The sequence below is a fragment of the Mus musculus genome, chromosome 13 (assembly GCF_000001635.26).
Source record: "Mus musculus strain C57BL/6J chromosome 13, GRCm38.p6 C57BL/6J".
Classification (NCBI taxonomy): domain Eukaryota; kingdom Metazoa; phylum Chordata; class Mammalia; order Rodentia; family Muridae; genus Mus; species Mus musculus.
The window spans coordinates 104,088,975-104,115,629 of record NC_000079.6 but is presented as its reverse complement, the minus strand read 5'-3'; the positions used below and the strand labels follow the sequence as shown (position 1 = coordinate 104,115,629).

The following is a 26,655-nucleotide window of genomic DNA, read 5'->3' as shown; positions in this document are numbered from 1 at the left end:
AAGATTCTGCCTAAGAAGAACAGAATCTGCCATAGACTTAAGAGATGTTTGAATGTGGATAGTCCAAGGAGCCAGAGCAGGTGAAGAAAGACCAGTCAGGAGTTATCACAGTAGAACAAGCAACAAGCAGTTTCAGCCATGGGAGATATCAGGTGGAAGTGGTAAAAGTGTTTAGACTCAAAATGTATTTTATGGTTTTGTTTGTTTATTTGTTTGTTTGTTTGTTTTTGCAGTGCCGGGGACTTGCACACTCCAGGCAAGCATTCTATGACTGAACTATATTCCCCAACCTCTGACTCAAGATGCATTTTGAAAGGAAAGACTTTTAGACCTGGTGTGGTGGCACACACCTTTATTTCCAACACTGACGATGTAGAAGCAGGCAGACGTCTATGAGTCTAAAGCCAACCTAGTCCATACAGAGAGTTCCAGTATACAGTTACACAAGGAGACCTTGAGAAAGAAAGGCAGACTGACTGTTGAAGGCACAGACAACAAGATTTACCAACAGCTAGATCTAGAGTAGGAGAAAAACAAGACCCTGGAATGATGCCCAAGTTTTTGGCCTAAGCTCAGGAAACCCTGGAGCTGCTCTCTCTAAGACAGGGGAGGTGTGGGTAGAACAGATTTTAGGTGGGAAGACTGCAAGTTCAGTTTTGGCAATGTGAATTTTGAGAAGCGTACTAGACATGCAAGTAGAGCTGTGGGGAAGGCAGCTGGATATAGAAGAAAGGGCTCGACTGGGGGCACAGTGCTGAGAACTATCAGCATACAAATGTGGGTTCAGGCAAATAAGCTACAAATTCTCAGCAAAGAAATGAGTGTAGATAATGGTAAAAACAAACAGACAGACAGACAGACAGACAGACAGACAAACTATCCAAGCAGTCGACTCTGAGCATGATGTCAGGAAAAAAGAGATTCAGCCATAGAGAGAAAGAATGAGAGATTGGATGAGAAGATAAGCAAGGAATAAGGAGGTGTTCTAGAAGGAAAATACTTAGGAACAGGCTGAAGAGCTGGCAGTGTTATACACACCTTTCATCCCAGCACTGGGGAGGCAGAGGCAGGCGGATTTCTGAGTTTGACAACAGCCTGGTCTACAGAGAGAGTTCCAGGACAGCCAGGGCTACACAGAGAAACCCTGTCTTAAAAAAAAAAAAAAAAAGTCAGATAAGGAATAAGAACTGTTTAATTAGACATAGAAATCACTAACACCTTTAATAAGAGCAGAAAGGATGGAGATAAAGGATTATTTTTTTTAAATTAAGTAATAAGAGAATTGTAAAAATAAGTATAAACAACTCTTTCAAATAGTTTTGTTACAAAGGAATACAAAAAAAAAAAACGATAAGCGGGATTGAACAGAACCATAAGAATATCCATTTTAAAATATTCTTATGTATATGGGTGTATGTGTTTATATCTCTGTGCCGCAAATGTGCACCCGTTGCCCCCAGAGGTCAGAAGAGAGCACTGGATGTGAGCCACCATGTGGATGCTGGGAATTGAACTCAGGTCCTCTGGAAGAACAGCCAGTGCACTAAACCACTGAGCCAACTCTCCAGGCCCCCTCCACCAATTATTTTCACTTACGTATGTTTGTGTGTAAAAATATCAATTGTGAATGCAGTGCGCTCAGAGACCAGAAGAGGGCATCAGATAGGGCTATTGAAGAGAGTGAACCATTTTCAACAGGACCTGGGGCCTCTAGAAGAACAACAAGTCCTCTTAACCACTGAGCCATGTCTCCAGCCCTGCTCATGTTTCTTTGGCTTTTTTTTTTTTTTTTTTTTTTTAATGAAAATGGTTCAGTGGAGTGAAAATTTGATGACGTAGGACAAATGGGAAGAAGAAACTACAGTGAAGTCCTGGATGGTGAGAGGGGATGGGACAAAATGTGCCAGTAGAGAGATTTCTCTGAGAAGGGAATACAGCTAGTCCACCTATGGCAACAGGCAGGCAGCTAGGCAAAGCATGTGGGTACTGACAGCGAGGGATATGCAGAGTATAGAAGCAGGTAGATGTTGTTTTATTATTATTTATTCTTTTTTTTTATGGTGAAGGAAGCATATAAGGGTAAAGGCTGAAAAGGAAGTCTGGGGATTCAGAAGATGAAAGAACATATTAAAATGACACGTAGGGCAGTAAGGGATGAATGAATGAATGAATGAATGAATGAGTAACAAATACTCTGATCACCCAGCAGCATTAAAGGTCTGCTTGAGGTACACAGTCATGAATGGATATAGCCAGTCATCAAAGTTGTACATTTCGCTCCATTAATTTATCGTCAGGCGGATATAGACACTGAGTCGGTAGAGAGTTAAAATTAAATAAGGTTCAGTTATTTCAAGACAGGAGAAATAATACAAGAAAATATCATAACTATGCACCACAGAATTTAAGACACGTAAGAAAGAGGTAGGGGAAAGTATGGGATCAGCAGACTGGAGAGGTTGGTCAAAGAATTGTTGGGGTACGACGGATCGCGGAGGAAGGGTGCTAGAAACGCAGGCAGTAGGAGCCAGGAGGAAAGTGCTGAGAGCAGAGATGGCCAGTGGAATACAACTGGGGATGATACAGTCTAGGAAAAGGTTTCTAACTCTCATCACCCTGACACTTTAGATCAGATAACTCCTTGTTCTCAAGAGCTGTCTGGTGCACTGTCAAGTGTTTAGCATCATCTACGGCTTCTACCCATGAGAAGCCATAATACCAGCCTCTCCAAAGGTGGTGACATGCAAACATGTCTCCGGACTTTACAGGACTCCCCTGAATTCAGAAACACTGATCTGCTGTACAACCAAGCGGTTGAGATCAGAGGAGCAGAAAAACCCAAGAGGCCAGTGGAAGAGAAAGACAAGAATTTTCCGGGAGTTTGTCGGGATTGGAAGGAGTTACTGACGACTGAAGTAATGCTTTCTAGCGTGACTGACGAGAGTGACTGACAGGATGCTGAAACCACAACAAACAGAGAGGACGTCAGAGAGGACAACAATCAGGACTCTGGGGACAAACAGCAAAGCTGGTAGAACGGGGCTCCGCACAGTGGGAAAGCTGCTGCTCCAACAACCCATCCTTCCCTAAGGCTTTTTTAAATGTCTAGAAGGTGGGCAGACAACTCCACATGATTTCATGTTCAATTAAATTAGACTCACAGAGTCAAAAATAGGGGTCAGTCACAAACAATTGGCACCATTTCTGACTTCATATATAACAAACAGCTGAAGGCACATATTTTTGGCTGAATGCCACTCTAAAAATAGGACATAACATCTTGGTTTTTAAAATACTCTCGATTTTCTTTCTTCTTCATAAAAAAAACATCATACTGCCTTAGACGAGAAGAGAAATATCTTTTTTTAATTATGTGATTGCCTTCCTCTGTTGCTACAGAGCAACTGCAATCAAGACTTTCCTTTGATAGCCAAACTACCTTTATCTTTCCCGAGGTCTGATGATCAGAGAGGACAAAGACCTTAATATTAAATGGGCGAATTTGCAATGTCCTCCCACTGTGCCTCACCCCCTCCTCTCATTGTCGCCTGGAAAGACATCATCTCACCAGAGGAACAAATACCCAACTTTGATGTACATCTAACTTAAAGCATGTCGACAAAGGAAGTATACAGAATTAATAGATGATCCCCTCTATAGGAGAGGCAGCTCGGAGAAGGGAATTCCAACCTGCCTGCTATTTATTAAGCTCTCCCCAGTGTGCTCCCATTGTGATAATTAAGTCTGCAGACCACAAGGAAGCTAGGCTCACTGAACTTTCACCAGCCTGTCTATATCGTTTTGCCTTCTTATGGCTATACCGAGTTAAAATTTTATAATGCATAAACATGAAGTGATGGCGTCAAGGAAATGCCATGGTGCTCCTCCAGTCCTGCTTAGCTTTACTGAATCCAAGATTTAAAGCTCACGGAAAACAAGGGCGAAATTCTCTCATCCTCCAAAGCACCGTTTGCTAGAGTTCGGTAACAGTACTAATTAATTACTGAGTTGTTTTGTTTTTAACACGGTGCTATTGCCATGACTAAGGTATTTTCGTATGTTCAGAATGAGATTCTTTGCTATTAGGAAAATAGGGGGAAATCTTTGAAGTATAGATTTGAATGTAAACATCAGCTTTGTTACATGGTAGCCGTTCTGCTGCTTAAACAATCTAATTTCCTAGTCTGTTCATTGGGGATAATGTTCCCATGATGAAAAACTTCCCTAAAATATGAATGACATACTTCTGACAGTAATTTTTCAGTAGACAAATAGTCCTATTTCCTATTAGTTAAAACAAACCTCAAAAAATGGAAATAACATATCTAGTTAAGCCTCTCAACAAAATATTCTGATTTTGTTATTAAAAACCATAAGCTTTGGATTGTAGCTATTTTAGTATTTCTTTACAAAATTAGGACACAAACAATAGGTGCCTACCTTCCAAACTTTCTTGTTCATCAGAAGTATATGCATCCATCTGACTTTGTTCCCGCAAGAAACGAATAACTGCATAAACTAGGGGCTTCACAGATGACATTTTAGACGCTTAAATATCTCCTTGATTAAAAAAGAAGAAGAAAATAACAAGGGTCATCCACCAAGTTCAAAGCAATAAAAGCAAAAATATTCATTACCTTGATTACTTTTCTCTCTTTAAAGGGTCCAGAAAGCACAAGTGGTTATAGTCATGTATTCCACATGCTCATTCAGACCCAGCACTATTCAACTATGTTAAAGCTTGCATCAGTAAAAAAATAAAAATAACAAAGACAGATTTTCAAAACATGTGTAGCAACGCCTAGAGCTCACCGTGTCTTAACAGCATATATGATACAGATACAAGAAAGTATAGGAGTGCAGACATATGGAGAATCACCCTTGAAAGGCCTCGCTTCTAAGTTGAGGGAGATCTCGTACTGCTGACTCAGAATGTGAGCCATAGTGAGAGCATCTTCCTTTATTCCAAGAGATTTTTTTTAATGTATTAATCATTTATACTCTACTACTTTTGTAGGTTAAGAGTCACTTGCTGACGACAAGGCTCTGTGGAAAGGTTATTCAACCATTGAGTGTTATTGTTAAAACCCGGCGTTTCTATTTAATCAGTACACTGGTCAGAAATCACCGTCTAACCCGATAGATAGTACAAACCGATCTGCCCCTGCCTGCAGTAGCTGTGCTCTCGTGGACAAGCTGGAAGCTCCTGGCCGCGTTCATTCACATGGAATACTATGCATCCAAACAGTGGCGCAGGGCCAGGTGGCATTAATGGCTTATTTCCACTAAATCGTATCAGCAATCTGCTCCCCGGGATCCCTAATTCACAGCCAGGGTGTGGTACCCGCTTCTAGGATGTTTATTAGCTTTGTACTTCTTTTAAAGGCGAATCTACTCCCTAGGCCAGAGAGGTTATTTCACTCTCTGACTAAGGACCCGGGGCAGAAGAGGGAAACAGAATGGGGGTGGGGAGAGCTGTCCAACCTCCTCCAAGCTTCCCCTCCTACATCTCCAATCACATCCACCTCCCACCCCCATGGTTCCCTCCCCGTTGTACCCCGGCTTTGCCTCAGCCCAGACAGTGTTTGCAGGGGGTGCGCGGTGCAGGCCTCCATCTGGGGCTGCGGGAGACGCACCCTTTCCAGAGAGAAGCCCCTTACCACGAGAGGACACGAGATGACGGCTGCGGGCCCGGGGGCGTCGGGAAGCGGGTCCGCCTGTCCCCGCGGTCCTCGGGGCTTGAGCGGTGTTCTGGATCGCAGAGGGGGCCACGGCTCCCAAACTTCCCCCGCTCCAATGCTGCCGCCGCCGCCGCCCCCTCAGCCCACCCGGCTGCTCGCAAGGCTCTCGGACGACAGTGCTTGCTGGATCCGCCCCAGGGGCGGAGCAGGGCACGGAGGGGTGGGGTGGAGGCGGGGCAGAGAGAGGGGCGGGGCGATGGACTCGGGGCGGGGACGGAGCCGGATGCGGGGCGGGGCTAGGGGCGGGGCCACGGCGTAGGCGTGGGCCTGCAGCACGTGGGAGGGCGCTGGCTAGCGGCCTCAGTCTCGAGATCTGGTCTGCTCCGCTCTGCCCGCTCTCGGCTTCCGGGCTCGCAGACTCCACCGCCCGCCTCCTGCACCTACCAAGCCGGAGGACCACGCGCCAGCTGCTGCCGGCCTCCCGGCCTGCCCATGATCACCCTGTGCCTTTCGGCTCTGCGAGGCCTCCACAGGTACTCTAGTGGGCGGGTTAACCTTGACCGTGGGCAAGGGTGGGGTCGTCTGTCGACGACAGCCGTGGGGCCTGGTGCAGCCCTACTACACCCACCCAGGATGCCTCTGGGACTGTTCTTTCCCTCTGCCTGCTTGATGGACTCTGTAGGGACACCTGGTGCAGCAACCTGGGGCCACCTTTCCCTTGCCGCTTCCCCCAGGAGGCCGTCCTTTCCCCTTTGTTTGGGATTGCTTCAGCCGCAGTCTGTGAGAATTGTTGGGTTCACAGACCCAACCCAAAATAAATACGGAAGGATAGACCGACGCGCCCTTCAGACCTGCGGACCTGATACAGAGAGTGCCGCAGCTGTGGACTCCAGAAAGCAAGCATTTTCGTACGCACCTCATGCACTTGTTAGCGGTCCAGGCGTTTAATATACACCCGAGACCGCTTTGGTTTTCATACTTATTTCCGTCCTTGCTTTCTAACTTCATTTTTATATCCCTCCTTCCTTAAAACATTCGATCTCTTAACCTGGCAAATTGACTTGGTCCAGAATTGTTGCTTGGACACGGTTTGAATTGCTTCCTAGCGCTCTAACCACACCCCTCTGCAACAGACCAGTAGCAAAATGGTGAGAGAATTAAATTCTTTGCACGGATATGCCGGGTTTTCGGGAACAAAGCCGCCACCACCTCCCATTGCCAAATCTGCCTTACACTGAAATTTCATGTGAAAGTTCAACGGGGAAAAAAGAACTTTGTGGGGTTTGTAGATGTGCACACAACTATTTCAACCATCAGCATTTCTGCTTTTCGTCATTTTCTATTGTGCTTTGCCACTCATCTGCGTGGATCACTGTGTTCCTTAGCCCTTGTGCACCCAGGGGACAATAGTGATTCTTCAGAGTTCACCTGATGACTGTGACCATTATTTGAGCAAGGTTTGTTGTTTTCTGGTCTCCAGGCTGGAAGTGGTAAAGCTGTCAAATGAAGTTCTTTTTTCCATTTAATGGAAAGCAAGAAGAGAGAATAAATTTCCATTATAACGCTGCTAGCTCTCTTTTCTAACTTTTTAATATTAAGACCCCTTTACCTTTAAAAATTGCTGAAAACCTAGGAACATTAATTTTGTTGTTGTCGATTATATCTACCGATAGTTAACCATATACAATTAAAACTGGGACATTCGGGCTGGAGAGATGGCTCAGTGGGTAAGAGCACCCGACTGCTCTTCCGAAGGTCCAGAGTTCAAATCCCAGCAACCACATGGTGGCTCACAACCATCCTTAACGAGATCTGACTCCCTCTTCTGGAGTGTCTGAGGACAGCTACAGTGTACTTACATATAATAATAAATAAATAAATCTTTAAAAAAAAAACTGGGACATTCATAAAGATTAATGTTTATCAAGTAGTAATAAATATATGCGTATTTTTCCATTTATCTTGTCAGTGGATGCTGGAGTGACTTAATACAAAATGGCTTGATTACTACACATACCTGTACATTTAAGCTGTTTCTCCATTTTATTTTGATTTAAGAAGGAAAACCTTACTTCACATTCATATATAGGTAGAAAGAGAAGAATTTTTTTAAGCTTTATTTATTTTATTTATATGAGTATACTGTAGCTGTCTTCAGACACACCAGAAGAGGGCATCAGATCCCGCTACAGATGGTTGTGAACCATCATGTGGTTGCTGGGAATTGAACTCAGGACCTCTGGAAGAGCAGTGAGTGCTCTTAACCACTGAGCCATCTCTCCAGCCCAAGAGAAGAATATTTTAATAGCTTTCTAAAGTAACCATGGTCAGTGCTTGGTTTTTTAAGGGTGAGCTGCAGAGTAGAGTTCGGGGCGTGTACCACTGACTCTACTTATGCTGCTATGCTAAGTTCACTTGGTGTATCTTTAAATTGGGAGGGTACTCTGCATAATTTTGAAACTCCAGTCACAGTTCATTTGGGAATAAGTGGCTGTGCTATGGAGTTTTTCTGATGTTGACCTATTTTATTACATACTGTCTAATGTTACATTCCTCAGGGTTACCATCCATTTTTATTAGAAGTCTTCAAGTGCTCACTGTAGTAGATCCTATTCTCCAACATTCTAGTTTTCATTGGAAGCCTGGAATTTTATTAGTGACTACATCCTTGTATTTTTCCTTGAAGTGACAGTCTCACTTGATTACTTCAATGGGGATAGCTTTGCTTGTTTGCTTGCTTGTTATTTTGTTTGTTTTGTTTTGTTTTTGAGACAGGGTCTTGCTCTATAAAGCCCAGGCTGGCCTTGAATTCACAGTCCTCATGTCTTAGCCTCCCAGTTGCTGCGATAACAAGTATGATCCACCTCACACACCTACTGGCATTCTAAACCCACAATTCTTGTTGTGCTGGAATTGAACCCATAGACTATAACTGGATGGACAAACAGAATAATTCTGATTTGTTTGTCATTAAAAATAGTATTATAATCAAGTATAGCAACACACTCCTGTAATCTCAGCGTTGAAGACATGGACAATAGGATCAAGAGTTGAAGGCCAGCTCAGCGTATGTGGTAAGACCCAGTATCAAACAAATTTGTTAATTTCTTAAAAAAAAAAAGGTATTCAATGAAAAGAAAGGGAGGAGAAAAGGTGTTTTTTGGCTCACAGTTCATTCACTTTGACAGATGCTGTGATTTGTGCAGTCAGTTCCACTGGAACACCATTGTTCAGAGGTGTATGTGTCTGGCCGTACGTCCACAGTGAAGAGTTGAGGCTTAATAAACAGTAGTTAGTGCAAGAGTATCCTAAAATACAACTGAGATTCTTTTTAGCAGGAGTGTGAGGCCTTGAATTTGTCTACCAATGTTAGTAATAGTTTTAAGTGCAAAGATGGCAACAGTTTTATACACCATTGGTTTCATTATCGCCACAAAGATCTATGAAGCAAAAATCGTATTATAAGCTTCAGTATTCTGGAACATTCTGCACCTCATGTTTTCCCTGACCTGGTCTCAGGGTCCACTCTACAAACCTGTGGCCTTATTGTTTGCCTTCCAAGTGTGGAAAACTGCTTATATACTCAGCATTGACTGACTCTTCATTCATGCATGCAAAGAAATAAATATATAAAAAGCCTCAAAATTGTTATCTTCTTAGAAGTTAGTAATATGCCAGGTATGGTGGTATGTGCCTGCTATCTCAGCATGTGATAGCTTGAGGGAGGAAGATTATGAGTTCCAGGCTATCCTGGGTCTCAGAGTAAAACCCGCCTCGAAGAAACGGGGGGGGGGGGGGGCGGCGCGTAGAAAGGAGTGGTTAGTATTAGTAATCTACTGTAAGTATATTAACTCGTATGTCACTTGAAGACGTAGATAATAGTCACTGTGGTGGTTTGAATGGGACTGGCCCCCATAGGCTCGTATTTGAATACTATTTGAGAAGGATTAGGAAGGGCTGCCTTGTTGGAATAGGTGTGGTCTGGTAGAAGGAAATGTATTGCTGGGGGTTGGCTTTGAGGTTTCAGAAGTCCATGCCAGTCAGCCTCTCTTCTACCCTCCCCCTCTCTCTGGATCAGGTTAGATCTCAACACTACACCTGGCTACCACCACGATGATAATGGACTAAGCCTCTGAAACTGTAAGAAAGCCCCCAATTAAAGTTGTCTTGGTCTTGGTGTCTCTTCACAGCAATCCAGCAGTGACTAGGACAGTCATCATATACAGAAGTAGTCCTTAACTTTGAGCTTAAATGACTAATATAGAATCTGTTGTTTCAAATGCTACCCTCCCCAAAAAGTTGATAGTAAGTAACATGTGAGGCTTCTGTTGTCTTTTTCCTGTTTACTCTGGTATTTGGGCATATCTGGGCCAGGTCTTTTTGTTTGTTTGTTTTACAGAGGTAGGGTATATGTTTTCTTTCCTATTGGCAGAGCAGCTGTATGTTGTTCCCAGACAGCTTCGCAGGTAGGGTGGTTGATGAGAGCATCAGTTGTATTTCTTATGAATAAACAGACCAGGAACCTGGAGATTAGATTATAGATTGTAGTTGCTGTCAGGCTAGCTCTTAACACTGTGCTATGTCCACTTTGATACATGACCTGTCCTTCCTTCGTGTGTGTGTGTGTGTGTGTGTGTGTGTGTGTGTGACAGAGAGAGAAAGAGACAGACAGACAGATAGGATCTCAATATATAATCTGGCCTTGAATTATCTCTGTAGCCTAGGATGACCTGAAACTTAACATTTAGCACCCTCCTGTTTGCATCCTACTGTTTCTTTCTCTACTGTAGTGCTAGGATTACTTTTACGCACTACCAAGCTTAAATGTTCTTAGTAAGTCTTTCTCAAACCTTTAATTTCTTAGTGTAAGCTCTTAGAAATAGAATTTTGTAAATCAAAGGTCACACATAACTTTCAGGACTTTGGTCCTTAGCACAGCCTTTCCTAAAAGAAGCATTTACAGGCTGGGGAGTTGGCTTAGAAAGTAAAGTGCTTGTCATGCACGAGAAGCCGAGCTTGATCCATTGCTGCTAAGGACCAGTCTTGGCTTGGAGAGGGGTTCTGAGGAAAGGGTATATGGGAGCAGTAGAAGAAAGGACTCAAAGTTAACGAGGTGGGGTATAAGTTGACAGTCTTGTGTTCTGCTCAAGACAGCTCTCCCGAGATCTCCATATAGATCAGTTCTTGCACACCAAATCCCAGACTTTTACTTGCGTATCAATTCAATTGTACCCCAACCAAGTTCCCTTTTAACTATCCCATAAATCAGCATTTTTATGACCTTAACCCCTAGATTCTTAGAAAAGACAGCAGTACATTCTTTTTAACATAGCAATGTATTCAGAGATCTGCCTGCCTTTGTAAGCACAGACAATAAGTTAGCTGTGTGGGAACCTGCTCTGAGATCACCATTCCTGCCATGCCTGGGCCTAAACTAGTTCTGACCCAGGCTAACCTTGAACTCAGGAATCTGCCTGCCTTTGTAAGTGCAAACAATAAACTTGACTGGGTGGGATCTTGCCCGGTGATCACTCCTCAAATCTTTTTATCTTTTTCTTTAATATCTTTCTGACAAGCTGGCTCCTAGTGCAGCTGCCTTTGTTCTTTTAGGTCCACGAAGCTCCTTATACACTCATATTGCACCCTTATGTTTTGCATACTTGAGAAATTATATATGTTGAACTCGTGTTTTCAGAGTTCTTTCCTACAGTCTTAAGTGCTGTCCCGAAGGTCACAGTTAGCTAAGGACATTAGACACACCCTCACCTCCTGGACTTGTGCTGTTTCTAATTATCATGGAGTAATTAACCTTGGCCAGGAGAATATTTCCTGAAAGAGGAACATAAAGTAAATTATGTACATTATTATACAAACAAGCCCCATGCCCACAGCAACCATCAGCACTCATGGAAGCCCATGCCCTGCTGGCTCTGCTCCAAGGGTGAAAAATGGCATACTTCCCCTTCCACAGTGGCCATGTAGGACTTGGCACATTCTACTCATGTAAGGGTAAACTCAGGGAATAGGTGGATCTCCAGAGCTCCATGCTCAGCCAGTCTAGTTGAATCAGTGAGCTTCAGGTTCAGTGACAGAACAGCAGAAAGTCAGTCTAACATTGGCCTGTGGTCTCCATAAGCACACGAGTGTCCATACAAACCACAGAAATACCTTTATACACAACTCAGAAAAAAAATCCAAGTTATAACAATGCATCAGAATATATAAATGTGGTTTCTCTATACTTTCACCAATACCTCAGCGTTTAAGTGTTTTTTTTTTTTTTGTCATTACCAATTCAGTAAGTAGAAACTTCCCTTACTATATAATTTGTATTTTCTTATATTTCTATGGTGAATTATTAGGTGACTATAATTTCTTGACAAGTTCAGGACTATGGTATAGAAACAGAAAAAGTAATTTGTTTTCTGGTGTAAGAAGTTAATCAAATAAAAAAATCTTAGAAAGTCAGTGCACAGTTACTCATAAATGTAGTAGTTTTTATATGTCTGATATCAAGAAGTTGAGTATTACATAATTAAGAAATTAAGTAAAATTGAGATTGTATTCCTAAGTCCAGCACATATTAACCTCTGCAGTCTTAGGATAGTGTTGCCACGGAAAAATATACAATAAAGAAATGATTTGAAGGCACAAATATCAAAAAGCTAAACTAAGATTATTTGTCCAAAACAGATTATAAAGAATTAAAAATGGGAATCTTTTTTCTGATATCTTTTCACTTCTAACTTTGGTTAAAAAAAAAAAATCCCTTTTCTTTTTCAAACTCTAATCTTTTGGTTCAGACAAAGTGAAGAACTTTTGTGAGAAGCACCTATATTAAAATGTGAAGAGTCAAGGTAATGAGTGTATATTGGGTGAAGATTCACATGCCAAGGTGTGTGTTGGAAAGGGCTTGTCTAGTGTTTGGAGTCTGGATCCAGCAGGCCTGAGTTTGTATGCTGGCTCTTCCCTGATCAGCACTGTGGTCTTAGGCTAAGGAAACAGTGGCTGGACAGTATCTCCAGTCACCAAAAATTTGAGGGTGTATTAGTTTTTTAATCTTCTGTGTCTAAGGACACAGCAGTGAACAGAACAGACAGAAATCTTACATTAGAGGAATTTGCCTTATATAGTGAAAAAAAACCAAAATATGTAGCATATTAGATTTTAAAAAAGAAAACCGTGTTTTGCTATTTTTAGAGCAGCAAAGGGGAGTATTTGGTATTGATGGGAATGAAATTGTAGAGAATGAACAGGCAAGGCCCAGACAGAGGTGACATTTGATCAATGATCCAAGAGAAATGGGGACTTGTGCTGTGGAACTGCCAGGAGCTGAGCATTCTAAGCACTGGAAAATGAAAAGGCCAAAGTGGTGATGTTTCTGGTGTGCTTGAGACAGTGAAGGAGCCTGTTGCGACTAGGGTGGAGTTAACATCAGGCTGTGAGCAGGAGCTAGGACAAAGAAAAGTATACTAATGTTTAAGATTCAGAGATGAGAAATATAAGGCACTTTGAAAATTACCTGCTAGACAGGTTCCTGTAATTTGTAATTAACTTTCTACCAACTATAGTGCTTATTATTATTGTGAACTAACCTCTGCAGTGGTAGGACAGTTTTTCCGGTCTTCTTTGTACACCTTACCATCAGGCATGTGCTGAGTAGGGAACCCCCAGTGACTGTTACATGATGGAGGAGGTAAGATAGCTGTCGCTACAGTGTCTGCCTCTTGCTGCCATCATCTCTCATCCATCAGGGATCCATGAGAGAGTTGACATATGCAAGACTTGTGTTAATGGGACACTGTCTACTCTGCCACATTGTATTAGCTAAAGCAAGTCCTAAGGCCAGAGCAGACTCAAGAAAAAGGGAAGAGACTCTTATCTCTTGATTGGAAAGGCAGCAAACTCACATCCTGGACATGTGAATGCCCCTACCGTGGAAAAACTGAGTCTACCACTGTCTTAGCCAGTGTTCTATTGCTGTGAGGAGACATGATGACCATGGCAACTCTTATAAAGGAAAGCAAATTGAGCCTGGGTTACAGTCCAGGGATTTAGTCATCACGGTGGGGAGCACGGTGGCACACAGGCAGATATGGTGCTAGAGAAGGAGCTGAGAGTTCTGCATCTGGATATGCAGGCGGCTTGGCTTGACCTTTTGAAACCCAAAACACACCCCCAATGACACACTTTTTTTCAAGGCCACCCCTACTCCAACAAGACTAACCCTCCTATTCCTTTCAAATACTGCCACTCCCTGATGAAATTCAAATCCGTGAGCTTATGAAGGCCATTCTTATTCAAACACCACAGCTGCACTGTCATAGAACAACATTTCAGTGAATGTAATTTTTTTATATCTGCTTAAGTTATTATTTTATGTCTGTGAGTTATGGTTCTTTATTTGAAAAGCTTTTGAATTGGGACTGTCAAGACCTGGTAGATATTTCAGAATTTTTTTACTTTGAACTTTAAGATGAATTATTAGTGCCTTTTCCATTTTTGTCTTTGCTCTACAAAAATTTAAATTTTGAATGGATCGGCTGTAGCATACCTTTTCTTTATGACTTGTGTCTTTAGTCTCATGCCTAGAAAGCCCTTCTCTACTTCAAGATAGTAAAATCTTCATATCATTTACAATTTCTCTAATACTTTTGTCTTTAAAAAATTTGTTATCTACTTATGTGTATATATAAGTATTGTATATGCCATATGGGGTGGTATACTTGGGGACAGAAGAGTGTGTCAGATATCCCAGATCTAGATAGATGTACAGGAGGCTGTTCTGCCCATAGTGGGTGCTAGGATCTGAACTTGGGTTCTTCGGAAGATCAGCAAGTGCTCTTAACTACTAAGCCATTTCTCCAGCCCTCTACTTTTATCTTTTGCTTTATACACTTACATCATTTATATCATTTATTGTAATTTTTTTCCTTTTTAACAAGAGTCTCACTGCAAAGACCAGTCTGGCCTCAGATGTGCCACGTACCTCCTGCTGCCCCTGCCCCACCCCTGCCTACTGCATGAAGCCTTTGCTTCTGTTGCTTGCTGGGGTTGCAGGGGGACACTACCTAACTGGCTTGAAGACGGATACTTTGAAATTTCCAGTCATTTATTAAAACCAAAGGAAATCAATAGAGAGTCTGTACAAAGTGGAAAATAATCTTCAAATTACAAAACAATGTTTGAGATTTACACGTGGGACTTAGAAGCACCCGTCTCCACCCCTCTGAGGTTATCCAGACTCTCCCACTTGGCGTTAAAATGGGCACCCTCGTATTCCAAGTCACACTGAGCTACTTGGTTTTGTTTATGTATTTGGGTGTTTCACCTACAGCCATGTGTGTGCAGTGCCTGTGGAGGCCCAAAGAGGGCATCAGATAGCATGGAACTGGAGTTACAGATGGGAGTGAGCCATTGTGTGGTCCTGGGAATAGAACTGCAACCCCTGGAAGAGCAGCCAGTGCTCTCAGCTACTGGGGTCATCTCTCCAGCCCTGTGCTCTCAGCTACTGGGATCTTCTCTCCAGCCCTTTCTGAGAGCTAACAAGGAAAGAAGAGGAACAATATTTTCCTCTGTATTATGGGCAGAGCTACAGAGACTAAAATAACAACAATTTTCTGATGAATCCTACTTTCTAAAAATTCCTAATACCCATACTCTCAGGGCTGCATAGTTAGATTCTATTTGTTTACTTGTTTTGGGCATTTGTTCATTTATTGGTTTTTTGAGACAAGGTTTCTCTGTGTAGCTCTGGTTGTCCTGGAACTCACTCTACAGGCCAGGCTAGCCTCTGCCTCCCAAGTGCAGGCTCAAGTTAGATTTTACTGTGAACTTAATTCATTTCCCAGCCTTCTAAATAGGAATGCTGGGCAGTACATGACAGTCTTCTTTGTCAGGGTAAGAAAACGAGAAACTTTGCATTTGCAAAAGGAGCACGTGAATCATTCGCTCGTATTCCCTGACGGAGCACCTCCTTTCCAGGTCTCACAGCCACCTGGTCACCCCCGCTACGCTGCCTATTCTCTCTGTTGGCTTGTCCTAAATCCCTCTTCCAGTTTTCCCCTGTAGACTTGATCTTTTGCCACTCGTTTTTACCCTGATGTAACCATTTACTTAAGTCAAAAGCCTGGAAGCTAGAGAGATAGCTCAGTGGTTAGGAGCAGATTCTGTGCATTAGAGAGGACCCAAGTTCAGTTCCCTGAACTTCCAGCACCCCACAGATCCCTCAAACTCAGCTCCAGGCCATCTAAGACCTTCTTCTGGCCTCTGAGGGCACTATACTAGATGAACGAAAGCCTCTAATCCCACCAGCAGAGACAAGTGGATCTCTGAGTTTCAGGACAGCCAGGACTACACAGAGAGACCCTGTCTCACAGAAAAAGGAAAACTGTGCCTCTAAACATGAATGCATATTCTAGTATGTTTAAGTCTCTCCCTGCCTCTCTCTTCACCCATGGCCTTTTATGTACCCTAGAGGGCACCGCTGCCCATGCTCTTCTTTGGTCATCCCCTTTACACATGTCCTCAAAACGCATGTTGCCCCAAGCTATCTGTGATTTAGGTTTACTTGGTCAAACTAGTTTCATGTGGCCATATTTCTACTACTGGGAATCTTTGGTTGTGTGACGCTTCTGAAGTTTATCCGTTTTCTTGTTCTTGGGTCTTTAGGTTGTTGCTTATGTATATATGTATATTTGTGTGTGTGTGTGTGTGTGTGTGTGTGTGTGTGTGTGTGTGTGTGTGTGTGTGTTTATCAGCTGATCTGCTCTCTTTTCTAAAGTGCTTATTTTAATTCTCTCTTCTCCCCATCTACTGTTGATAGTAGCCACTCTAAACAACTCTAGTTTCTTTATAGAGGCTTTTGCTGGTGTAGTGCTTATAAATGGAAACACTTGTCACATATATACATTTATTGTTGAGTCTTAGTATATGTTCATCTTTGTCATTTGCACAATATGCCTGTTCATATCTATATTAATCAAGGTTATCTAAAGGAAGAGAATATTTATATAAAGTGGATTTATTAGAGTGGCTCACAGGCTCTGGTCCAGCTCGTTTAACAGTGGCTCTCCCAGTGGAAAGTCCAAGAACCCAAGTTATTCGATACAAGATGCTGGATGTGTCAGCTGGTCTTCGGTATACAACCTCACTTTATTCACTGGAGTAAAAAATAAATAGATGTCTAAGGTAGATTATGAGACATGCGTGAGTCTCCGCTTAGCTCCCTCTGCTTTGGGTGAGTTTACCTGACCAGTGCTAAATTCGGTTCCTCTGAATCCTGTAAGGACTTCCCGAGCCCAAGCATTGCTTAAAATAGTTGGTAGTTTCTGAGATCAGGGACTCAGCTTTTTGTTGGAGCAAGCCAACAAAAGCTAGCCGACTTCTGCATATTTCTACACTCTTTATTTATTAGTGTGTAACTAATAAATAACTATTTATTAGTTAACTAAGTAACTATTAGCTAGAGATCTGGCTGACATTTAGCATAGTGTTTAGCATAGTAGATGCTGAGTGAATGTTATCATTGAGTGGATGAGTGAAAAGGTGGCATCAGTAAGAATAACTGAAGATTCAGTATTCCCTGCTGATATCTAATAAGTACCTAGGTTTGGCAGTGGTATTGACACTTTAGATACAAGTGAGTATACCTTGAGTAGGAAGTACATATTTTAAACTGTTTAAAATGACTGGTTCTAAATTTCTTTAACCAAATGTCAGTTGCTAAGGGAAATTACTATGTATAAGCATTAGCTAATAGAGACCTAGTTACACACTAATAAATAAAGAGTGTAGAAATATGCAGAAGTCGGCTAGCTTTTGTTGGCTTGCTCCAAGCAGCAGATACAGAGGAATCTTGGGTATACACTAAGGTGGGCCCAAGGCAGAGATGAAACCATAAATGAGAAGTGGGAACTTTTCCTATCTCTGCAGTCATCATTGGAGGCATCAGAGCCACTTAGTTCCTTACAGACCCAGTTGATAGCTTTGTAAAGCAATAGTCTCTGTAAAGCAATAGTAATAAATGGCTCTCCAGAAGTAGAGCTCTTTTGAATCTGTTGGCCTAGATATGAAAGAAGTGCCAGTCTGTGAAATACTGGGTCAGAAGCAATCAAGTGGAGAAGGAGCAGCAGGCAGGTCTCTTTTGGATGGGCCTGGGGTCAGCTCACGCCGGGAGCCAGACTCTCCGGACATTTATGACTCGAGAGGTGCTTGAGATTGAGGGCACACACGCCTGTGAGCAGGGCATGCTCCTGGGAGAGGCAGATTCTAGTTGGTCAAACTTAAGAAGAGATGGCATGCAGGTTCACCTCTGTGGTGGGAAAAGTACCCAGACCAAGGACACCATGATGATGGGGTCATATCTAGAATATATCTCTTACTTGCTGTATTAAATCCAGCCAAAAGCACTGTGCCTCCTAACAGCCTGGACTTAGCTGAAAGGAAGAGAAAGCATGAGTTGGAATATAGAACCCAGCACTAGTCAGAAAGATGTGTAACTGCGTCTCAGAAATGCCTCTTATCAACGCTGAAGTGCTGGCAGGTTCGGAGGTGGTGGATGATGGGACGTGGCTGGTTACAGCCCATGTGTGCACTCCAAAACTCCATGTTCCGTAAGCCTTTACATGGTGCTGTTAGCTACGCAAGGTACCGTGCACATGGGCCCTTTCTGGAAAGAGATTGGCATTATTTACTTACTGAAATTGGTTCTTCCTTCTCAAATATATCTCCTCTCAATCTGGACTTGTGATTACTGACCTAAAATTATACAGTAAAATGAATGGAATGCTAGCTAGGTGTGTTGGCACATACATATAATGTCAGAATTCAGAAAGCTGAAGTAGAAGAATTTCTACACATTGGGGGCTAGCCTGGGGCTACATGGCAAGAGCTTGTCTTGAAAAATAAATGAATAAATGTACAGAGGTAAGAAAAAAAGACTATTAAGGTGAAAAAAATAATTGAAGGAGGATTGGGTCAGTCTAGTATTCTGCTATGGGCTACCTGGCATTTAGGGAAAAGGAAAGCTAAAGAGAAGGCCCAGTGGTTAAGAGCCCTTACTGCTCTTCCAGAAGCCTGGAGTTCTGTTCCCAGCACCCACATTCAGTGGCTCACAACAGCTTGTAAATTTAGCTTCGGAGAATCTGATACTCTCTTCTGGCCTCTGAGAGCATCTGCATACAAGTGTCATACATACATGCACGTAAATTAAAAAAATAACAGGAATATTTTAATAAACAGAATTATTAGAAGCATTTTTTTCTAAACACTGTTTCAGAGAAAGATGTATCATGCAGACCTATAATGTAGCTGACAGTGAGCAATGCCATGGATAACAGCCTAGGGAATGCTGTGTGGTAAGTGTGCAAGCAGACTTTTTATAATTAATTATTTTTAGTTCACGTGCATTGATGTTTTGCCTGCCTGCACGTACGTCTCTGTGAAAGTGTTGGATCCCCTGGACCTAGAGTTAAAGAGCTATGATGCCCTGTGGCTGTTGGGAATTGAACCTAGGTCCTCTGGAAGAGCAGCCAGTGCTCTTAACTGCTGAGTCATCTCTCCAACCAGGACTAATTCTTATCTTGTTTGTGTTTTGCTTGTTAGAAGGCATAGGAAACGCAGTATAGTAATGGTACAGAATTACACTTAAGTGATTGGAGTACAAATGTGAAGATGATAAACCCCTTAGGTGGTAGTAGAGAAATTGATGTGGCAGTTCAAGGGAGAGGAGTCACGTCCAAGATAGAAATAGGGACAATGGCGTGACTTATGTGTCACAGCTGGGCTTTGAAGGACATGGGATTTGGACGTAGAGAGACCAGTGTTCTCTAATCCCTTGTTTACCATAACTTAAAATAGCAGTGGGTGAGAAGACGAGGGCTGCTCAGAACTAAGAAAAATCAGCTGAGAGAGGGAGTGTGCTGTGCAGATCCTGAGGTCCACAGAGGTTTCACAGTCATGCCGTCTCACTAAACTAACAGGGAGCGAGTATTAAATGCCTCCTACAATCTTTGTAAAGACTGGAGGGGTTACTGTATTGAAAATGTAGCCCAGTGTTTGATACCAAGCATTGTAACTTACTGCATCCCCCTTCCACCCAAGGCAGAGAGGAATGCTAGGGCCTGGGTAATTAAGAACTTGAGATACTGAAGGGTGCTCAGTGGTAGAACAGGTGCTTAACATGGACAAGGCCCAGGTTCCATCACCTCCACCTGGAAAAGACGCTACAGAGCTGTATCAGTGAGGAGGGGGAGGACCTAGGCAACCTCCTGACGAGATGTTTGAAGAGGAAAAATGAAAGATCAGAGAATCAGAGTTCTAGTTCTCTACTCATTAAAACACCAGTCTGATAAAGAGATTGTGAACAGTGTTAATTGTGAGATGTTATTTTTCTGCTAACTAAACTACCTACTAAGAGCAGGATAGCACAAACAGCACCTAGGGAAAAGCTCTTAAAATCCCATGTTGTTTGCAATTGGAAGACTGGCGTGGCTGCCAAGAACAAGGCAGGATAACCAGTGATCAGGTGATACCGAGTTTGGGCTGTCAGTCACGGAATGGAACAATTTCCAGCCTGCGCTGGTTGATCTCCGTGTCATTCCAGAGCCATTAAGTTCATCACTGTCCTTGGAGCTGAGCAGTCTCCCCCAGCATCCTCTGATCTGAGTCTGAGTGGTGGATTTTCTCAGGCCCCTGTTCTGACCCTTTCCGTGTGCCTCCCTGCCAACTTCCTTCCTTTAACCGACCTACATACACACTCCAGCTTCCACACTGTATCCCTCTGGAACCCTCCCTCCATCCACCTACTGCTCAGTTCCTTTCCTCTGCTTGGCCAGAGTCCTCTGTTGCTGTACTCATGTGGTTTGAATGTAGAGGGTTCCCCATGTGTTCCTGTGTTTGGACACATGGTCCCAGCTAAGGCACTGTTTTAGAGAGTTGTGGAATCTTTAGGAGGCAGAGCCTTGCTGGAGGAGTCCCATTGGGGTTTTATAGCCTGGCCCTGCTCCCTGACCACTCTGCTTGCTGACTCACTGCCACGTGACCAGTTACACCATGCCTCTGTGGACACTCCCACCAGGCCACAATAGCAGCATTCCCTTTACCATAAGCCCAAACAAGCCCTTCTTCTCTTAAGCTGCTTCTGCTCAAGTACTTGATCATAGCAAAAGGAACTAACCCACGCGCGAATTCTCCATAGGTGACACAATTCTGTCAGAGAGGTTTGTATTTCTCCCTCCTACTCCTCACTCCAGCTGTCTCCGGTCCTGTCTCCAGCTCCACATCACCACACTTGGGCCAGCAAGATGAAAGTGCTTGCCACCAAGCTTGGCCTGAATTCAGTCTCCAGAACTTACGGTAGAAAGAAAACACCTACTCCCAAACACCTGCATTCACACACGAACATGTGAGTGAGTGTGTGTGTGTGTGTGAATGTGAATATATATACACATATACATATATTTACATATACACATGTACACACATACACACACACACACACACACTTTTATAATAGATAAGAGGACCGGGCAGACGGATCAGTGGTTGAGAGCACTGACTACTCTCCCAGAGTACCCAGGTTTAAGTCCCAGCATCCACATGGCAATTTACACCTGTCTGTAACTCCAAGATCTGACACTCTCACACAGACATACAGGCAGGCAAAACACCAATGCACATAAAATAAAAATTAATACATTTAAAAAATAGAGTTTTAAAACCAGCACACTGGTACACCCCTGTCTTTCATAGGCACTTGAGTATAAAGCAGTCACATCTGACACTTACCTAGTAGGTATTCCCAAAGCCCATCTCACTTGCCAGTGTACCCAAACTAGAAACTCTGTAGCATTTCAACCTTTATAAAATTCTGCTGCTTTTAAAAATTCACTTGGATATTTCTTGAATCTATTTTTTTCTACTACTGCTCCTTTTAATTCATGTTGTTTATCTAGATTACTGTAATTTACTGAGAGGGGAGTCTCTTTTGTCCTTAAAAATCAGCTACCAGAGAGCTTATTTAGAGTACAGTTCCTTTTCAGGCCTTCACTAAAGGTTTTCTGCTTGTGTTTCCTTACTGGAAACAGGGATCACTGTGAAGCCCAGGCTAGCCTGGAACTCACTGGATAGCCCAGGCTCTCTAGCCTCCTAAGTGCTGAGAGCACAGGCTGAGCTGCCATGCCCACCCAAGCTTAGGCTCTCTAGCATGGTATTGCAAGTCTCCCACGGGTGCTGCAGAGATAGCGCAGGTCTGTGCTCATTGTTCACCCCTGAGTTCCAGATGCCAGGACACATCTCACTTGGACATTGCTGAGTTCCAGATGCCAGGACACATCTCACTTGGACATTGCTGAGTTCCAGATGCCAGGACACATCTCACTTGGACATTGCTGAGTTCCAGATGCCAGGACACATCTCACTTGGACATTGCTGGTGTCACCAAGCAAACACATTGGAAGCTAATGCACATAGGGCTCCTTCCTACCACCACCCGCTCTCAGAGCCTGCGTTTCCTACCCAACACCACTGTCCCAAAGGGAAAGAAAGTCCCATTCTAACCTAGTTCTGAATTTCAGCTTGGTGAACGGCACTATGACATGACCATGCAAACCAGAAACCTCTTCATCTCCCACGTCACCTTCATCTTACCCTCGTAGCGTCTTGTCATGTGGTGCTGCTGTCGGTGGTAGAAGCAGCCTGGGCTGCTGGTTCCACAATTCTGGTGTTCTAATGGGAAATGTTCTGGCTGAGAGGCAGCTTGGTAAATTGGCTAAAGTTCAGGCCCGAGGATGAGATTGCCTGGCACACAGATGTGCCGCTTTGAGCTGTGTGCTTGGTTAACCGATGGTTAACTTGGTGTTTTCTACCTTCGTCTTTTCATCTGCAGAGTGAAAAGTAATTGGGATAATGGATAGGAACACTTAGCATGAGCACCCAGGAGTAATTGGGATAATGGGTAGAAACACTTAGCGCCCAGGAAGTAAATGACCATCTAAGTAGGCTCTTTCCTTTGGTCTCAGTGCATCTTCCAGTTCTAAAGGGGCTATGTTGGGTCATTAGTCATCGTTCATCTTTGTTAGGAAGGTTCTTTTTATAGGCTACTTTTTATCTTTTATTGCTCAGGCAACTCTTCCCTGCTTTAAAGAGTAGGCTCTTAAAGTATTGGCCATCAGAATATCTAAAATCATTAAGATCAGGTTGTCTAGGTTCCACATGTACTATAGGTATCATGACTCCCTTCATCTCCCATAGTGACTGTTGATCACATATTTACATATATGAGGATTTTGGTTTCTAGGGTTCACTGTGACAGACCAGCCCTCTATGTCCCTGCCTGTCTGCTAAAAATGACACATGAGATTGAAGAGAAGCAGCAGGCGCTGAAGACGTGTCAGGTGACCACTGTGCAATAACTGTGGCATCTTTAAGAGAGTAGTGGAACTGCAAAGGTGACAGTGTGACTGGCTGGATGTATGGTGCTAAGCCGCCTCCACTCTGGGTCACCTATTAACCCAGTCTCATCCTGTCTAAGATGGAATAATAGTAAGTTCTGTGTCAGTGGTGCTGGGATGATGCAGTTAGTTTATATAAGGTTTTTATAGTGTGTGCTACATGGCAATGATTGACATCATTGTTGCTGTTGACAGCAGGGGTTACCATGCAGATGCAGTAGCAAGAGAAGTTGGCTCCTAAATGAAGAGGCCTGCAGCTCTCTGCCACGCTCACAACTCACGCTCCTCAAGCTTAAGATTGTCAGTATTACTTGAGTCTTCCTAACAGTCTGTTTTTGATATGCTCTAAACTCTCCCTATAGCAAGAGAAAATGCTCCAGTCTGGGCTGAGAGTTACCTGAGACCTAGTGTTACTGGCCAGCATCCTAAAGCAAAGGATGTGAACTAGCTGGTTGCTAGGAGCCCTTCTCACTGTGAGCTGTGGGTCTTCACTTGCTGGTTGTTTCTGTTTTTCTCAGTGTGTTCTTTTTTTACTCCTTAGGGGTTTCCCCATTATGCCTTAGAGCATCTGGTCTGTTTAAGAATGCTGATTTAGAGTTCAAACGTTTTTCTGACCACCTAAGTTTAGAATAGTAGCTAGAGCTAAGAACATGAGTAATTATGTCATCTGTTTAAGATGAGCTTGAGTGTGTTCAGGATAGTGTGACTGTAGACTAAATACATTTAAATGTAATAAAGCTTTTTATTGGGGTGAATACATTGGATGCAGGTATGAAATGTTCAACTCATAAAAATACTCAGATAAATATAAAAAGGAAATAAGTTTGTTGCATAAATTTTCAATGATGAATTATATAATAAGCCTCCCTAGCATGCTTCAAGACTGTCAGCTCTTGACCCATCTCTTTCATACCACGTCCTCCCCGGTTGCTTTTTAAGCATATCCACCACTATTTAGTTTTCAGCACAACTATTTTGGTCTGTAGCACTAAGGAAGAAAATAGCTTTTCAAAACCACATAACCACAATGCCATTGTCACATGTGAAAACAAACACTTATTAGCAGTTAAATCCATATTGAAAAGCATCATCATTCATCAATCAAATGTTCATGCATAGAAGACACCTTCAAAAAAGCATCCAAGAGTAAGTAACACACAGGAAGAGGAGAATTACTCTCCTGAGTGATTACCAAGGATTTCAATTCTGAAACGTATACCCCAAATGCCATTTAAATGTGCCAGCACCAATTCATTCATGCGGAATGGCTTTCCTGAAGTAGGCTGCATGTCCCCATGGCCAGCCTTGCCTGATAAATTATTAAGGGACTTTTTACTAGAAAAGCTGTGTTGGCTCTGGCGCTCTGTGGTCTCGGCCACCTTCACTTGGGCCACTACTGAGTGTAAGCATAGAAGCTTTATGTTTGTTTATATTAAGAATCTAGAGCCTGTCATCAAGACTGTATCATACACAAAATAAGGGAAAATCAGGCTATTGCCCTGAGTTTTTTTCCTGTGTAGTTTATTATAATTTTGGAATATGAACTAATATGAAAGTTCTCTTTTACAAGCAGCAATGCCTCGTACATTTTCTTGCATCTCGTTGTCTTTTATATGACCATAAGCAGTTTCTAACATGCTTTTATTATCCTGATTTCTAGAAAAGGAAGACTATCTTCATTTATTTGATGCAGTTTAGAAACAAACATTTCTACTAAATTACAAATCCAAACTAATATTACTACTAAACTATCACCTATTAAAAACTCAAAATCAACTTTTAAAAGAAGGGCTTGAAATCCACCCTTGTCCGTTCCTATGGGAACATTTGTGTACTGTGCTCTACTTGTGAGTCCTTCCAAAAGAGGACATCGCACACTCTGGCATAGTAGGGGGAAAGCATTCTCATAGTATTTTTACTATCAAAGACCAAGGGAGGGCTGGTGTTGGGGGAAGACCAAGACTGGCTAGAAGTCCAGCTCAGTGGTGAGGAGCTTGTCCAGTGCACACAGGCCTCAATTCAGTCCTACACTTTCGGTTTTTAGATGATAAAAATAGTACATGCTTTATTTGTAGTTCATCCCTGCTTGTGGAAGGAGAACATCATTACAGTGGGACATTAACCATGAATAGATCCATCCACCAGGATAAAACCTTATCTCCTTAGGCCTTTGTGTGTGGGTCTGTACATGTGTCCACATGTATGTAGGGACACATGGAGGTAAAAGGTTGATATTAAATGTCTACAGTTCTTCTCTAGCACATCCTCTGAGACAGCATCTTTCATCTGGAGCTTACTGGTTTGGACTAGACTGGTTGGCTCAGCCGCACTTGGTGTCTTCCTGCCTCTACCCCCCCCCCCCCCCAGTACCGCTGGGCCTGGCTTTCATGTCAGTGCTTGGAATTGAACTCATGGTCTTATGCTTCAGCGGCAAGCTCTCTACCAACTGATTCATCTTCTCAACCCCACCCCCCTCTAATGTAGTGGAGGGAGGAGGAGGTAAAGTGCAGTCCCTACACTCAGAAGAGCATAGAAGACCAAGCTCCAACGCTTACAGCTACAGTATCCACCCTAGTCAGAGAATGTAGTGTACACATGTTACAGCAGTCGAATGCACAATGACAAAAAATGATGTGGCTGGGCATGAGGTTGCTCGCCTGTAACCACAGTACTGTGAGGCAGGAGGATTTCACCCGGGCTGTAGTTCCAGTTACTGTCTCCCCATCACTAACAAACTAACAGGAATGGGACAGTGCCTTTGGGTTTACCAAGCTTCTCAGAAGGAATGCCAGCATCAATGTTGTGTTTGCTTTGTGATGTTTGCTGTGTTACCTTGACAAGAGAACTTTGAGACACAATGTTCTCATGGTTTTTTTCTAGTACCCATGCTACAAACAGTTCCTCTCTTGTGCCAGCAGGTGGTAGCAGGAGCCAGGCAATGGCGGTGCCCTGCCTGTACTGCCTTCTCTTCTGTGACCCTACTCCCCCTGGCCCAGTCCTGATGGAGTCTGCCACTCCATTCCTGCTCTCCAGCAATTTGTTTGTGGCCTGGCTGACTTGGGGAGTATGAGGAGCTTGGGCTGAGCTTAGGAGTCACTCTAAGATGGACACATCAAAGTTTTGTCTCTTGTCAATGTTGGCTTACCCTGTCATTGCAAAGCACATGCTATGTGTAGACTGTGACTTCCTGGGTGTTAGTAACACTTGGTATTCACACAGGTGGGAATTCACCTAATAGTAGGTACTGTGCCAGATACTCCACAGGGGCCTTAATTTTAATGTGAGGGCTTTTTTGCATTAAAAAAAAAATCCTTTAAGAAAAGGCTGTTTTTATTTTGAAAAATTTCACTACCAAATCATATAGGTCGAGTAAGCAGCTAACATGCAACTCCTAAACCATCACAGAGCTTTCCGTTAGAAAGAGCCACTGTGAGTAATGTTTCTGCACTACACTGTCCTCTGTAAATGCTGTTCAGAGTGAATGTATGATGCTATAGATCAGTTCTGCTAGCTGTCATCTA

At 43.0% G+C, this 26,655-nt stretch overlaps 2 protein-coding genes across 9 annotated transcripts in view; one reads left to right on the top strand and one right to left on the bottom strand.

Annotated features, from left to right (window-relative positions):
• The window catches only part of Sgtb (small glutamine-rich tetratricopeptide repeat (TPR)-containing, beta), a 32,139-nt gene extending 26,232 nt beyond the window's left edge, over positions 1-5,907 (bottom strand). The window contains exons 1-2 of one of the 3 annotated variants that reach the window (XR_003950448.1): positions 5,661-5,907; positions 4,441-4,560 (exon numbers count right to left, since the gene is read on the bottom strand). Coding sequence is in view for 2 of the 3 variants with exons in the window: in NM_001361054.1 (NP_001347983.1) it covers positions 4,441-4,540 (100 nt within the window). In the remaining variant the exon portion in view is untranslated. Of the gene's footprint in view, positions 1-4,440; positions 4,561-5,636 lie in introns of all 3 variants that reach the window. The other 2 variants (NM_001361054.1, NM_144838.2) reach the window with 2 other exon arrangements.
• A 49-nt stretch (positions 5,908-5,956) lies between these two features.
• Nln (neurolysin (metallopeptidase M3 family)) overlaps positions 5,957-26,655 on the top strand; it is an 86,624-nt gene continuing 65,925 nt past the window's right edge. For 2 of the 6 annotated variants that reach the window (XR_873797.3, XM_011244699.2), the window contains exon 1: positions 5,957-6,214. Coding sequence is in view for 2 of the 6 variants with exons in the window: in XM_011244699.2 (XP_011243001.1) it covers positions 6,174-6,214 (41 nt within the window). In the remaining 4 variants the exon portion in view is untranslated. The remainder of the gene's footprint in view (positions 6,215-26,655) is intronic. The other 4 variants (XM_011244700.1, XM_011244701.2, XM_030247452.1 and 1 more) reach the window with 3 other exon arrangements.